This window comes from Colius striatus, chromosome 1 (assembly GCF_028858725.1).
Source record: "Colius striatus isolate bColStr4 chromosome 1, bColStr4.1.hap1, whole genome shotgun sequence".
Classification (NCBI taxonomy): Eukaryota; Metazoa; Chordata; class Aves; order Coliiformes; family Coliidae; genus Colius; species Colius striatus.
This window is the reverse complement of record NC_084759.1, coordinates 59,066,686-59,083,583: the sequence shown is the minus strand read 5'-3', so window position 1 is coordinate 59,083,583 and position 16,898 is coordinate 59,066,686. Positions and strand designations below refer to the sequence as shown.

At 38.9% G+C, this 16,898-nt stretch overlaps 1 protein-coding gene across 1 annotated transcript in view; it reads left to right on the top strand.

Annotated features, from left to right (window-relative positions):
- Positions 1–16,595, top strand: part of IRS2 (insulin receptor substrate 2) — a 30,808-nt gene extending 14,213 nt beyond the window's left edge. The window contains exon 2 of the mRNA XM_061996577.1: positions 14,096–16,595. Within this exon, the coding sequence (XP_061852561.1) occupies positions 14,096–14,100 (5 nt within the window). The 3' untranslated portion in view covers positions 14,101–16,595. The remainder of the gene's footprint in view (positions 1–14,095) is intronic.
- Positions 16,596–16,898: the final 303 nt, after the last annotated feature.

Sequence of the window (16,898 nt, the reverse complement as noted above, 5' to 3'; positions counted from 1 at the left end):
TCTTCAGACTTTCTACTGCAAGCAGAATTAAGTATATACATATTGTCCATAGTCGGGTATCTTAACTCTGAGGATGTTCTTGGTATTTCCTGTTAGTTTTCTTTAGATACCGGCCCCTTTATCAGGCACTGATTTTTCATTTGTCGTCTTGAGGTGTTTTCCCATATATTTTGTAAAGGGAGCAGCTGACTCTTCTTCATCACACTCCCGAGGCAAAGTTTAATTACGTTTTGCTGCTGAAGATGGCAAAACAGTAGACCAACAAGCCTTGAATTGAAACTATATGTTAAATTTATTCTTTGCAATCTATCAATATGTTTTTTATACATGTAAACTCATTGTTTTATGGGAGTGTGAAGTGACTTTGTCTTACTCCTTAGTGTGGCTGTGTTTTTGTCTGTATGTGTATGTACCCAAATAAGATTTTGATTTTGCTTCTGTAGTTGAAGAAACACTTTACATTTTGTTATGTCTTTAAATATATTAAATTTTTATTTGCATCAGATACAAACAATGCAAAGTCTTACCAGGAAGAAGGATGTAAAGTGTATTTGGTTGTCTCATCAGTTAAAAAAACCACTATGCTAAAAATAATTATATTGAGTAGTTGACAGTAAATCCAGGAGCAAGAAACACTTGTTCAAAATCCATGATTTAGTTTATGAAAATCGTTGGAAATTAGCAGTACTCGTATTAGTACAGGGTATATAACATGATAGGACTATGACTGTAACTCTTAGAATGAACAGCATTGCCATCTGTCTTTAAGTCTGAAATTCTGTTTCTTCATTGGATTAGGTGCTACCAGAGGGGTGTTTTCCTAGTATGCGTGTTTGTGTTGGTGCATATGATGGCTCCTCTCTAAAACTTCTCTGCTTCTCTAATGTCGTAACTTTTAATTTGACAGAGATCTCCCAAGATTTTTTCATAGCAGCAATGTGATATTAATAGGGAGACTTGACACCATTTCTTGTCTTTCTCATGGATTATCTTTGATTTATTTTTTGGCCATTTGTGACCACATAATATCTTTCTGGAATAGTAATAATTATTTCAATTATTTTTTTCAATGTACTTTTATTAAAAATAGCTACTAGGAAAAAAGAACCTCTGATAAAGTAGTCTGCAGACTGTAATTTGGAAAGCTGGGGTATGGAGTAACCAGTCGTTTACAGGCTGTTCAAGTTTGGTTTGTTTCATTGGTGTTTTATGGAAACAATTATGTGATTTTTGCCAAAGTCTTGTTCCTTCTGTATAGGAAAGTGCATCTGTGGCCTCATCTCAAACATACCTTCTTTTATTTTTAACTTTTTTCCTTAAGGGATTTTTTTAATGACAACTGGGGAGGCTGAGGCGTCAAAGTAAAAGACAGTATTAAAATTATCATGCTTTTTGTTAGTGCCTGAGGTTGGTTGGTTGGTTTTTCCTCCTTGTAAACAGGCATCTTGTGATTGTTGCAGAAAAGTTTGAATGGGATTGTTTAGCACAGATGGGATGGGATTATTTGCAAGCAGAGGGAGGATATTCCAGAAGAGGCCATTTATTTTCTTAAGAGATTTTGTGGAATTCAGCTGTGCTGGACTCCTGTTTTGGCCTGATGGACACAAGAGTATCATAAAAATGCAGAAATATCTTTGAGGCCCTAGGATGACCACAGGACTTAAATCTCAGGGGACTTTAATGTTAGCATTCTGAGTGAAGCTGCTTAACACCTTCTGTGTTGTGGATTCTGTTTCAAGTGTCTCCAGCATGTCCTAAGGGTCCACGTTCTTGTTTTGATTTACCTGTATATGACGAGGTTTTTTATCTAGCTGGTGTTCTTGCACTTTACATAGAACCAAGAGGTTCAGCCCAGCCTGTAGATACCTCATTTGTACCTTATTAGGAGCCCACTGAAACAGTCTTCTTAAAACAAGGACCTCGCTTCTATAAGTAGTCGATGGAAGGATATGATTGCTGTTTAAGTATTGAAGAAGCTGGTCAAAGCCAGACTTAGAGATTGGTGCAAACCTGTTGTTTAGGCTCCCTCTATAATCAGACACTCGGCATAAATGGAACATCAGACTTGCTTTGTCCTTGGCTTGTGAGATCAAACTTGCTGTGTGAAGTCTGTTTGAAGCAGAAAGACTTGAAATGAGACTCATACTCAATATGTGGATCAGCTGGCATAGCTAAGTATTCCTGCCTGACATGGACTGTATTCTAGTTAGTTGATGATGTATTGTACTTGCTCAGTAAATGTGAAATTAAAAGGATTTGTGTTTTCTGTAGCTATGCAGCTGCTGCACTGTTGTCTGAACTCTTTTCAATATATTTCCTGGTCAATTACAATGAGAAATATGCAATGGTATCAAGGCCTTAGCACTTGAAGCAGGCTTTAAAAACACAGGCACCTTGGAGGAAATAACTAGTCTTTTGCAAAGTTTTTCTTCATGCACATTGTCAGGGATATGTTCTGTTCTTTGCAGAGCATCCTTCTAGAACAGCATCCTCAGCTTTATAAAGTCTCACCAACTACACATGTCCTACAGGAAGTTATCGTTTCTTAATGTGATGTCCTGAAGTGTTCCTCTCACCTATTTGCAATGTCCTAAATGGCCTTAAGGAGCTGGCATGCTGGCAATGTGAGAAAACGCACACAGGTCTTTATGCACTGGGAAGCTTCCCTGAGGTCTAGGGGAATTCTCTGCTGAGCATTGTGGGACTAGAGCCAAACTCTGAAGTATCCCATCTTAAGTGATAAAGGTGGTTTTTAATCTGTTTTATAGAAACAGTTGTGACAATATTTTATATAAAATTTCAAAAATATTATTAATTAAGTATTTGTGTAGTCAGACATATTTCTATAAGTAAGATGTAGTTTTCAAAAATGCCATGTGAGGTACTTGTCGTTGGTTGCTTATAAACATATTTACTGGCAACAAATCAGGGAAACCATAAAACAAAACAAAACAAAGACAGCCATGTGAGAGCACTTGGGAGAGAAGGGAAAAACAGAACTGGTGAAACAGTAGAGTACAGCTCTGTTTGTGTAAATATTTGCTGAGAGCTCTTGTAATTACAGAAGAAAGTGCATCTTGCTCTGGAGTTAGCAACATTGCATGTAAATAACACTAATTGGGTTTGGTCTCTTTTCTCAAGCCTCTTTGAAGTTTTGAGAAAAGTCCTGTGAATGTACACTGTGCTCTGACAGCATAGTGTTTTTCATATTTTAACTTTTTGTAACATGTTGTACTGCAGGTCTCACAGCTGAAAAACAATTAAATAAGTGCTGTTTCCTAAGCTGAGTTTCATTATATGTCTCAGATGTTCTTGTCCTTTTGGGTTTGTAAAACTTGGCATATTGAATTTACCTTCTTTAGCTTCCTTTATAAAAAGTGAAGCTTTAGTGTCTGTTTGGTCATGCAGAGCTCGTGAATGTTGGCTTGCTTCATTTTATTTCTGCAGTAGATGGGGAGGATTCAAGGCGTGTCCAGTGGAGCTGGGAACAATCTCATTCCTACAGTCCAATCTGTGTTTCTTTATTGAGAAAGAAAGTGAAATAGAGTAAGACAGAGGATATTATTACTTTATATGCTTTTTGCTATCACAAATTATTATACGATCAGCTTCCAGCTTTGAAACTGATGTTCTCAGAAGATCAGTAACTTTGATGGTTAAAATTTTTCTAAACACTTTACTAGGCTTTTTTGCCTCTGGTTTCCAACAGAGTATCAGTTACTCTCCAGGAGTGATATGTGAATGATATTTATGATGCCCATGTGACAAAAATAAATCCTCTGCTTTCATTTCTTATCATAATGATGGCTTCTGTATGCAATACAGCTGTATCAGCTTCAGAAATAAGTGCTAATTCTTCTTGAGGTTGAATTCAGAGCAGGAAGTTACAGGTGCCCCTGTTTGTTTTTTAAAATGCAACTTCAAAAATGCTTTTTTAAATTATTTTGGTTTAGCATTTTTCAGAAATGCATTTGATGCAAAGGAGGATACAATACAGCTTTCAAAGAAGAAACCTACAAATAATGTTCTTTGAGACACTGTTTTGCTGTGATATCTAGGGTGTTTGTTGAGGGAACATTAGAAAATGTCTGTTTGGGGATTGTGTTAGAGAAAGGATGGCTGGTTTCAAGACTATAATGGGTTGTAAAGTATTAAGGTTCAAGTGAATGAAGGTGTTGAAATCAACAGAGATAGGGAACCTCTTGAAATTTCTGAATCTGACTTTCAGAGAGTATCCACGGTGCCAGTGGATTGCAAGCCTACAGACCCAAGGAAGTTAATGAGAGCTCTACTTCTGGTCATTAATGAGCTGACTAGGAGTACTTTTATAAACATTATCTGGAGAGATGATCACAGCCCCATTGTGTACCTGAGAAAAGGGCAAGATGTTTTGATTGTTCTCTGTGGAGGTATTATGAAGTATTTGCTTACACTCAATTATTTTGGTTCTGGGCAAGACCTGTCTCCCAAATGCTCTGTCTGAACTGTGAGCCAGGACGTTTTCCAGATCCTGGGTTCATTGCATGGGCACTCCAATCCCCTTCTGACTGCATGGAAGGTGACAGAAAAAGGCCCAGATTTGCTCTCTGCCAACCCCTATCATGCCCCCAGACAATCATCTAGGAGGGAGACCCAGACTCAATCAAGGAGTGAGTCCCTGGGTACTGCAGGGGGTTCTCTGGTGGATTCCCATAACAGTCTTGTCTTACTGCTCAGGACTTCTGGGCTGTTGGTTGAGCCCACTTGCAGGTATAGCCTGCACTACACTTCAGGTATAGCCATAGTAATTTCTGAGCATCTTAATTTTTTACTCTTTTCTCTCTTACTAAAATCTTTAAGACTGAATTTATTTATTTTCATTTTGTGCTACGTAGATTACATTTACCATATGCCACAGGGGAGTGCAGTTCCTGTTGCTGTCTCCTGATATATAGAGTAAAATGTGACGATAGATGGACTGTGGGTCTTAACTGTACGTGGGAAGTAAGACTTCAGCTTTATTGGGAGCATTAAGGTAACATGTGGCAGGTTCAAAAGAAGCAGAAGGAAATCTTTCTTCTTGCACCCTGTAGTTCAGGTGAAAAACTCTGGGCTACAACAGGGTATTAAATGTGTCCATGAAGGGAGGTGAAGTACAGGAGGTCTTTGCTAAGTAAAGCATTGGAAGATAGAAGAGAATTTGGGGAAGTATCTCTGTATGCTTGTCTTATTGTAGTTTTACTTAAGGAGCTACTTTTGACCTCTTGTCAGAGGAAGGAAACTGAATTACAGGAGCCTTTAACCTGCTTCAGTGCAGCTGTTTTATGCTCTGTTGCTTATTTCACTAAATGATTTTGGGGAAGTAAGAGAATGATGGTGTCTTTTCATCATGGAACGTGAAGTCTGCAACTTCTTGCCTAGGTGAGTAATTCATGTTGACAGCAGTGAGAACACAAAAGATTTCTAGAAAAGCATTGACACAAACTGAAATGCACCCTTTAAAATCTTTTTCTATCCTACTACCAGATGCTCAGTTTTAAGTGAGACTATGACAACAAGAGAAAACAGTAGAGAAAAGATTGCCCTCTTGCATATGCCAGGTTGTTGTTGTTGACCGTTTTCTGTTTACTTTTTCTCTTGTTTCACTCTCTGTGTGTCCCTTCTGTGAGAAGGAGAATCTCTGTGGACATACCTCTTAACTTGAAAGTCCAAAGCTGCAGCAGCCAGCCAAACTTTCAGTGTGTGACCATCCAATGCATTTAAATGCATAAATGAATGTGTGTAATCCCGGAGGTGTTTTCGTCTCCTTGGTGTAAGCTGTTTGAAAGTTGGTGTACAAAACAGGCAGGTAGTTGACTCTGAAAGTTGATGAGATCTTTATATTTTAAAGCATGCTGCTCTCTGGAAGATAAGTATCTTCCTCTAGGATGGAAGAATGTTCAAATCTCCATAAAGGCTTTGTATATATGAAACCTTTTTTTAATATTAGGTACCTGAGCTATTTGGACAATAATGGAGGCAGAGATCAGTCTTTCAGAGTGCCTGGATGAAGTGTTTCTATTCCCCTGCCCACAGTATTTATGTGGCACTCACCCAGGACTGACCAGCATCCACTACCTTTCTGGCTGAAAAAAAACACAAACCTCAATCATTTTCCCCCTCACCATCCACATCTTAGCCATATATTCTTTGTTAGAGTGCTCTCATTCGTTCTTACTGAAGCTACTTTTATGGAATAATTAGATATCCACTGTAATGGAAAGGGAGAGTGAACATGACTTCCCACAATGTACATGAGTCCTTATGCCTGTTCCCATGAATATTTAAATTTTTAATATGAATAATTCTTCAGTTTAATCATTGGAAAAGACTGATTTTTCTCCCAAGTGAGAGAGAGAAAAAGCATGCTTTTAAGCTCTTTGAGAGCACTCTAACATTGTGTGTTCAGGCATGTGGATGGAGGTAACCTAGTGGCTCTGAAGAAGCTATTGGACTTTGGTGATATCTAGAACAGCAGTCAGATTCTTGCTTGTGGATCTAGCCAGAAGTCTGATTATTCTACTCTTGCCCCACCCCCAGCCTGAAGTAGGTCCAGTACCACTGTTGGCATTTCAGTCAGCAGTTATGAGAATATCAAGCTGTACTTACATGAGCTCTTCCTTCTCGTTGAGATCTTGTTGCCCATGTTAATAACTACTGATGTATATTGGAAGAGACAAATGCCTTTGACATCCTAGCTAAGCAAACTTCCCAGCCATTGTAAAGGGTGTGTAAAGGGGATGTGGTCTCTGCTCCTAAAATTAATGCCAAGTCATACACCTCACAGACTTTGAGATCTTTTGTAGCTCTTACTCATCTGAGCCTAACATGAAAAAAGGTGGAAGAATTGTTGCTTGGAACTGCCTGTTTCTTCCACTTGCCTATAAGGAGCTAGGGTGAGTAGGTCAGAGATGGAGGTACATGCTGGGGATGACAGAAATTAGCTGAGTGTTGCCTAGTATGTGCTGTATGAGCAAACGTGCTAATTCAGTTGTTTTTGTTGTGTCTCTGAAGATGGGATTGGTAGGTGGTTCAGTGTATTAGTCACCAATCCCTTCCTCCCTCGCCCTTCATCACTTGTAAGGTAAGCATGTTGTTTTGCAAAAATTCTGTCTCTCAAGAAACTTCCAGCCTCATTCTGTATGCAACGTGGTGTCACTGGAGTTTTCATATTGCTGTCAGTCTGTTCCCAGGAAGAGCTGCACACTCTCCGTGGTGTGGTGGAAGGAGATACAAAAATCAAGCCAGCTGCCCAATTGAGGCCACGTTTGCAGTGTTGGGTTTTGAATCTGCACCAGGAATACAGATGGTGGGATGATTGTAAGGTGGGAGGCCGTTCCAGTTGCATGGTAACGGTCATCAGCTGAGAACATGACTTCTTGTTCCATGATGGTTAAATCCTGTGCGTGTGAATTGTTGCATGTCTCTTTGGCTGGCTGCTGCAGACTCATATTTTCAGTGCCAATTTTTCTATATATTTTTTCCACATCTGTTTCTCTGTGTATGTTTCTGTCCCTTTTACAAACTCTCAGTGGATGGCCAAAAGGACCAAACTTTTTTTCATAGAATCATAGAATGGTAGGGATTGGAAGGGACCTTTAGAGATCATCTAGTCCAAGCCCCTTGCAGAAGCAGATCCAGCTAGATCAGGTCGTACAGGAACGTGTGCAGGTGGGCCTTGAGACTCCACGCCCTCCCTGGACAACCTGTGCCAGTGCTCTGTCACCCTCACAATGAATAGGTTTTTCTTATGTTTAAATGGAACTTTTTGTGTTACAGCTTCATCCCATTGCCCCTTGTCCTGTTGCTAGATACAGTAGAAAAAAGGGATGTCCCAACCTCCTGACACCCACCATTTAGATATTTGTAAATATTAGTAAGATCCTCCCTCAGTCTTCTCATTTCTAGACTAAACAGCCCCTGTTCCCAGAGACTTTCCTCCTAAGAAAGATGTTCCAGTCCCTGCACAGAGAAAGCAGCTTGGTTTTGTTTAATTTCATGTAATGCTATTGAATGGTTGTATACCCAACTTGCAAGGGAAAAGGTAATTGAACAAACTTCAGACAGTACAATGTTGAGGTTTTTTGTTTAATTTATTTTATCCCTAATCGTGGGATTAAATCACAAGTATACAATCTCATGTAATAGTACACAGTCGCTGTAGCTTTGAAATTAAGAGATACAATAGCAGCTGTGTTAAATTAATCCTGGAAAAATAAGCATGTCTAGTTTCTTGATTTTAAATTTGAAGTGCCTACTTTTATTATAATTGATATATGGGAAATGTATTTCTGGACCAGCACTTTAGCTGTAAATTCATTATAGTGGCATTTGGAAGTTTAATCCTTTATTTTCCACATTATTACTTTTTGATGTTGAGTTAAACTACAAAATCTATAAGGATCTTGAGAAAATTATGCAAACAAATGACATAAAATTCTGAAATCAACTAAGCACGGCCACCATTGTGATCTGTACTTCTGTAGACTCAGTTGTTTAGTGTGAGATTGCATGTGAAATGTGTTAGTCATCTAAATGTATGGTATCAAATGCAGTTTTAACTTGATTTTTAGTACCTTTGGATAAAAGTTGATGCTCATTATGAATTGTGGGGATTTCTCCGTGCCATCAGATGAACCTTTTAGCCTCTTGTGTATATGCTAAGGAAAAAAAAAAAGTACTTGCAGGTGCTGACATGCAGCATCTTTTCCCAGATAATCTAGCGTTTTGGTTTCCACTTTAGAAGATAGTATCTTTCCCTATGGTTATTTTAATGCAATTCAAGATGTTATCATTTTAAACTATTTGACACGAGTTAAAAGTACTGTAAAGCTCATTTTATATGAATAGCTGTGGCCACAAAATCCCTGTTTTACCACTTTAAAGTAATTCAGTCATTTTTTATTTATCAGTCATGAAGAATCTATGTTGACCCAGTGCTTGCTTTTCAATATTTATAAAACAACAGAGACCTATCTGAAAAACATTACCTACTGTTTCTTGGTGGAATAACATACCAAAAGAACCTAGCTGCTTGGAGCCGCATATCTCCAATTATGATCAACCATGACTTGTTTTAAAAAAATAACATAGCCTTTTCATTTCATGGTTTAATTTGTATTTTCCCATCAAATGTAGAAACATTTTACTTTGGATAGATGCTATTCACGGGCTTCATAAACCGTTAGATCAGACTACTTTGTTTTCCTGCAAAGTGTTGTTAATGTGAATATTTAAGCTCTGATTGAAACCTTTTCCTGTGACAGTGGCTGAGCTTGGCTTTATTTGGTATGAGCAGTCCTGCTGGGTGGAGCTCAGATTCCCTGGAATTGCTTGTGGAGAGCCATAGCTTAGCACGTGAGTTGTTCTGTTATCTTTAGCAGGCATACTGATGTACTTAAACATCAACTATGGTATTCATTAAGTTGTTTCAGAGTCAGAGACAGGTTGGGATTTGGCTTCCAGTGTATACATCCCTGCTGACATCCCAGTGGAGAAGGCGTAGGGATGCTTGGACAAATCTGTGACCTTGCAGTATGTGTGTGTGCATCCTACAATCCTTCCTGTAAAAAAGCCCTGTGAGACTGTGGTTCAGACCATCTCCCGCAGTTGTCGGTGCCAGGTCACTGTCATGACCCGTGCTGTCCCTCCCCACGCTCGGCCCTGATTGTCTGCCTTCCTGCCACACTTGCTTTCTGACACTGGCCGCTCTGAGCATAGGGAAGGTGTTGCTGAAGTGCAAAGCTACAAGCCATGCAGGTGGCCCTAAGCCCATCTCCGTCAGATTGCCAGTCTAGAATAAATGCACAGCGCTGGAGAGAACTGGAGGATAGGGAGAGCAGTGCAGCTTGCTGGTGGGGGGGACATTTGCTTTTTCTGAATGGCCAGCTGCCTCATCCAGGAACATGAGTCTCCTCCCAGATGCCAGGGGTGGCCAAAGCCCTGTGGGTGAGTTTCAGTTCCTTGGTCTGTGTAATCTAATGGCCTGGCCCAATGCCTGCAGATGTAGGTGGTAGTAACCTCCAGGTTCAGTCGTATCGATAGGATTGCTCTTCCAGGAAAAGTTAGCTAGCAGGATCAGAGCTTTAATTGATTTGGCAGGCAGCATGGGGAGGGGAAACAAAGGGACAAAGCCACAGAGTGACTTGCCTGAAATTGGGGCAGAAGCCCGTGGTGGAGGTGGGGGTTCTGCATCCAATGTCTCATCTGCTCTGGCAATCACACTGCCAGTGGGATATATTTATTGGTTATGAATAACCAGCAGTGTGTTTTGCCATGAGCCACATGAATCGCTGCTTCTATCTGCATGCTTGTTAGCAGATTAGAAATAGGAATTAAGAACATTTTTATTCATTGCTTACTGACTTTGAAAATTAATAAACAGGCTAGATCTTCTTTTAATTGACTAACCATTGTATTCTCTTCACAGTATTCTTAACAAGTCTTCGAGTATTTAGTAGTTTCGTAGCTGTTTGTGTGTATGTTTATGATCTGATTTATTTCTCAAGAAGCACTACTGGAATCAGATGACTTTTAAGTAGTTTTGGAAACTCAGCAGTAATCATGGATGCTTTTCTTAATCAAGTCCAGAACCAAGAGGGAACTTCAGTACTGACACAGTGTGTATTTTGATTTGTGTGTGCTCATGGGGAATGAGATTATCAAAAAATAATGTCCTGCAGGAATTTTGTTTAGTTCCTAGATAAAGACAATATATACTGGTGTGAATCACTGTCTAGGTGGAATGTTGACCTGAGACTTGAAATAAGTAAGAGATACTAATCACCGAATTAGAAATTAACAGTGATATTGATGTAATTTTGTTTGTTTGTTTCTTGCATGTAGGCTTCCTCTGAAGCTGAAATTGCTATTATGTGGATTGAGTGGTAGCAGCAGTTGTTTTCCCTTGTCTTCATTCAAAGTTTACTAGAAACCTGATTCAAAGCTTAATTGTTTCATTACTGAAGATTAGGATTGGGTTAGTTTTTGAGTTATAGGTCACCATTATAACCCTATGTACCAGTACAGGTTGGGGAATGAACTCTTAGAGGGTAGTATAGGGGAAAGGGACCTGGGGATCTTGATGGACAGCAGGATGACCATGAGCCAGTAATGTGCCCTTGTGGCCAAGAAGGCCAGTGGCATCCTGGGGTGTATTAGAAGGGTTGTAGTAGAAGTGTAATAGGTCGAGAGAGGTTCTCCTCCTCCTCTACTCTGCCCTTGTGAGACCGCATCTGGGAATATTGTGTCCAGTTCTGGGCCCCTCAGTTCAAGAAGGACAGGGAGCTGCTGGAGAGAGTTCAGCGCAGGGCCACCAAGATGATTAAGGGAATGGAGCATCTCCCTTATGATGAAAGGCTGAGGAAACTGGGTCTCGTTAGCTTGGAGAAGACTGAGGGGTGACCTCATTAATGTTTACAAATACATAAAAGGTGGGTGTCAGGAGGATGGAGCCAGCCTCTTCTTAGTGATGTCCAGTCATAGGACAAGGGGCAGTGGGTACAAGATGGAACATAAGAGGTTCCAAAGAAATACAAGGAAGAATTTCTTCACTGTGATGGTGACAGAGCACTGGAATGGACTGTCCAGATGGGTTGTGGAGTCTCCTTCTCTGGGGACATTCAAAAGCCACCTGGACGAGTTCCTTTATGACCTACTCTAGGAGGTCCTGCTCTGGCAGGGGGGTTGGACTAGATCATCTTTTGAGGTCCCTTCCAGCCCTTGATATTCTGTGATTATAGACTCTTTGGATGATGTGTTTATTGCATCAGAAGCTTAGGCTTGTGCCAACAGTCCTCATTGTCCACCTACAAAACCCTATGAACCAAGTTTGGAAGTGCTTTGAAGCATCAGCCACTTGCCAGCTGCTCCAGTTTAATTCTGTACCTGTTGTGCTGTAAGGACAATGGCAGGTTTACGGAGTTGCTAATAATCCTCCTTGATGACATCCCTGGACTGACATACTTCTGGAAACATGTTCTTTTCATGTATGAAAATACTTTCATCTGATTTCACCATCTGAAAATATTTTTTTTTTTAAACTATATTTGGCATTCACTGTCAGTTTTGGGAACTTAAATTTAATTGTCGGGTTGGTTTCAATGTGGAGGAGAAAAGCAATAGCACAGAGTCCGTGTGTATCTGTAAATACTCACTTGTTTGCCTACTTGATGCAGTTATCATGCTTCCCTGAACAGAAGTCAGAACCAAGTGCTTTGTTAGGTGACTCTTTCTTAAACAGGGATTTTCTGCTTCTTTTTGAGAGCCATCCATCCTACCTACACACTCTCCTACATAGCCTTACTGGATGGTGGTTAGCGGGTTTGGGGCTCTCTTGATTGCATCTAAGCTAGTTCAAGTTCTTAATTTGAAACACCCTCACAGCTTGTTTTCTGAAGATGGAATGGAGAGATTTGACTTAGTTTCTGATAAGAAAAGTGGCAGCAAATAAATGGCAATGGATGGGGACAATGAGATGCTTTCCTTTTGGTCTTGGCAAGCTATTAATTCATCTTAAACTGTGTTGTGAATAAAATCCTAAGTAGTAACCTAAGTATCTAATCATATAGTGACTTCGATTGACTCCAGCAGGGCTAATTCTTTAAGTAAACCTTAGCTCCAAAAGATTCAATAGCAATTTAGCATGTCTTGCATATATGCCAAGGTATGTCAACCTGTGAGTTTGTGTAGACTTGAAAGAAAAGCCTTTGTTTTGCTTTATTGGGGGCTTATAAGGATTGAAACTTGTACAGTTAAGCACTATGCTTTTTTTGACATCCAAGTTTCATCTATAACTTATTTTGGTTTTGTGGTCCCAAAGGAATTAAATATGAAGGAATACTGACTTCTTGTATGAACACAGTTAAAATTAAGGGATTATGTCCTTTAGAGACTTCTGTAAGTGATAATCTTGGTTCCCAAACTGATCCAAGTAACTTTTTAGGAGAACTTGTGTAATGCATCTTTGAAGTAAAGTTTTCATCTTGTTTGTCAACTTGGGGACAACAACATACACAAAAAAAATGTATAACTAGTAAATGAACTAGACACTATTAACATCACTTAGCGTGAATGTAATGTTGCAGCCTGACGTTATATCAGGATTTAGCACTTGGTTGATGCCTTTCAAAATGAGGTGTCAATGTTTTGTCATGTAAAATTTACAGTCTTGGTGGTTTTTAGTCACTACTGATTGTGCATTGCTGTCTTCCAAGTATTACAGCAAACAGAATAAACCTACACAATAAGTAATGTACTGAGGACATTTTCATATTTAATGATCATGTTAACATGTCATCTTAATGTTGTGAGCAATGTAATGTGCCTTTATGGCAGTGGCATGTACTGTCCGTTAGTTCTTTCCAATGAAAAAGCATGAGAGGAATCAGTTAAAAACCGCAAAAGGAGTCAGCTGCATTTTTCAAAATAGGATGGGTCATTTTGTGATCAGTTTCTATTTTACTGCTTAATTCACCTGGACTGTGTAAAGCAGCTTTGTATTCAGTAATTTGGAGAAGATTCCTTCCATGTGCATACCTACCCATGTTTTTACTTATCGGATAATAGTTACTTCGCAAATTGAGTAACTAAATTAGAAGAAGGATCTTTCTATACTTTGCTTACGTTTTCAGAAGACTCTCTAAAGATAATAAAGCCTTAAGAAACATATTTTTAATATCTGGAAATGGACAGCATTTGATAACACACAGCTGACTAAAAAAACAGTTGAGTTTGTACCTACTTTATGCAACCCCTTTTCTTTTCCATTGATGCAAACATTGATGGTCAGAACTTGAACCGAGGGACATTTTGTGTCAGGATTTCTAACAAGTTTCTGTCTCCTGCATTTTGCTGGTCTGAAGAGCCACAAACAGGAGGTGTTTGTTGGATTGGAGATTACTCCCTTTATTGACTCTGCAATACTTTGTGATGTATACAAATATAAAAGCAGTTATTGCATAGTTTTTATTCCACAAAACCCCATTCTTAATAACGTCTTTTTTTTTGCATGGTTTAAATCATAAACATGATAGGTTTTTTGCAGCTTTTATTGACTTTCTTTCCTTTTTCTTTTCAGAGTGAAGGAGTTCATTTTCTCACCATAACCTCAAACAACAGAGTACAACATTCAACGAAGCTGCTCGGCATCTACTTTTTTTGTTTTGTTTTGGGTTGGGTTTTTTGGGGGGGAGGGAGGTTGTTGGGTTTTTTGTAACTGAAGCTGCTTAAGGTTTACTTTTTGTTGTTGTTATGGTTGGTTCAGACAGTTATTTAACTGTTGTGGACTAAACTGTGCAACAAATCTGGGAGGAAGGGAAAGCAACCTGCCTAACTCATTACCTGTCCATGGCATCTACGGTATCATTTTGCTGCTGTTTCGACAGAAGTTGGAGATGCTCTTTAGATCATAGGTACTTTTCTGCCGGCCTCTTTTAACCAACGGCCAATGCCTTCATTTTCCTTTTTTTCTGAAAGAGAAACTGTATTTATTCTTCGGCATATTGGGGGTTTCTGTAACACCTGCTGAAGCAGTAAGATCTGGTATTTACTGGCATAATTTCAAGCCTACCACAGTACTACCTCAGTTCAAAGTAAAGCTGGATTTGCAGTGTTGGTGTATGGACAGGACCTCCTTTATCTCTATGCTGAGTCCCTCTCAAGCACGGTCAGTCGTCAGCCTTACTGAACTTGCAACGCAATGCGTATAGCTGCTGCTGCTGGGTTGTGAATCACTAGCCGCAGGGTTTACTTCTCAGACAAAGCCGAACCAGGGCACTGAAAAGTCTGAAATGGGATGAAACTCTGTGAGTCGGACTTGGACAGAGGATACAGAGTAGTTAAAAAAAATAAATAAAAAAGAATATAAAAATGTGTAACTGAAGCAACGTAAGTTAAAAACATCAAACTGTATTGGGGGTATCTCTCTTTACCTTTGACACTCTTGTTTAATCCTCTCTATGTAGGTGTTTATGTAGGTACTTCAGATTGCAAAAGCCTTTTCTCCTACTTAAAAGCTCACTTTTGTCAGCTAACCCTGTTCTTAGCTGCGTTTCTTGTAACCAAAAATCCGCATAGGCATGCTAGGAATGCAGGGATGATAATGGATATGGGGCAGATTCAAGCGCTAATATTAACACAGTATTATCTTCCCATCTAGAAAGTCCTGATATTTGCCTTTTACCAGGAAAGCACCATTGCAGCTGCAGACATTATTACAGGGAAAACAACCATTGCAGTCACTTTTATTCCGATTTCTTTTTGAGGCTACCTGTGCATCACATTTCCAGTAGCCTGAAAATCCAAGCGGTGGCTACCATCAAAAAATGTCACATACAACTATGGCACCAGGCTAGCCAAATGTCATGCCACCTTTTTTCTCCTCTGATAAATTTGTCGAAGAGTTCATATACATTTTAAGGGTACCTCCCCAGTGCCTGCTCTGATAGACATGTAAGTATTACTAAGTTATTTTGAGTTACGTGAGACTTTTTTCCTTTCTTTCATTTTTTAAATCATTGTGCTAGGTGGAACCTGTACTTCACTATTAACAATGCATTATCTTTTGGGATTTTTGTTTGGTTTTTTTTTCTCCTGAGGAAGACAAGAGTCAATGTCTTACAAATATTATGAATGGCAATGCGGTCTTCCTGCTTACATGCTGAATTTTTAGAACTAAGGATTGTATTACAAGACAAAGATGAATGTAAACTAATTCCTTCCCTACCCCATGACACACTTTATTTTTTTTCAGTGTAATTTTGGGGATCTTAAATCACAGCAATGCATAGGCTAATACAATATTAGATCTAAAATCAATTTAAATATCTAATCTATCTAAGTTTGAGGTTGGTTGTGTGGGGTTTTTTTTAAATAATAATACTATAACAGGTTCTAAGACATTCTAAAATGCTGCTTGTTCCAGTGTAAAACTGAAAAAAAAACCTCCAATACCTTTGACATTTTCTATCTGACACCCCCCGTTTTTCTCTTCCCAGCACTGAGTGTGGTACCTGCTGAATTCAATATTTGGAACTTCTGTTTTGAAGTAGTCCCTCTGTACCAATTAAGAAATCAGAAATCATGCCACTAAAACAAATGGCAAAAATGCATACAGCAACTTCAAAACAAAAACTTTGCAACATAGTCAGTTCTTCTCTATCCTGTATATTTCACAAAGGCATATGCAATACTTACATTCTTAATTTAGTTTACAGAATGGAACCAAAATGTATAAATGTTATGTTTGCTAAAACTTCACAATGTATATTGGGTCTTTGTACATTTTGCCTGACTTACCTTAAATTTAAAATATTTTTTGCTATATAACCTTAACAGTTATTAAGCAGTGTTTTCTTTTTGGGTACGTATTGTTTCTGGATATCAAGATGTTAAATATATTTCTTGCTATTGTGATATGACAAGAGACTTAACTTATCTTGCTGTGTCTTCCAATGTACACGCTGTATATAAGGATAAATGTGATGCTGCTGGAGACCAGAATAAATGGAACTAGAGTAGTGTATTGTATTTAGTCTGTATTGATCATGGATGCTCTCCTTAATAGCCATATGCAATAAAATACATTATTTATGAAAGCAGTAAAGGAGTTGTGTGCCTGTTTTATCTAGAGGTGGGGTGGTTTTTCTGGTTGTTCATATCAGTTCATTCTCTTTTAAATGGAAACACTTTCTATGAATAAATCTTACTGCTCTGAGCGTACTTACCTGCTTTCCTTTTAATGCATATAACACGAAAAATCATGAGGTAATTTGAAATCTTGTTGAGGAATTAAAATATTAGTGTTGTAAAGGTGAGGTTTGTATATTTGAGGAAATGACTATGAGCAGATTTTGGTCTTCATTTTTCATTCCAGTTTTAAA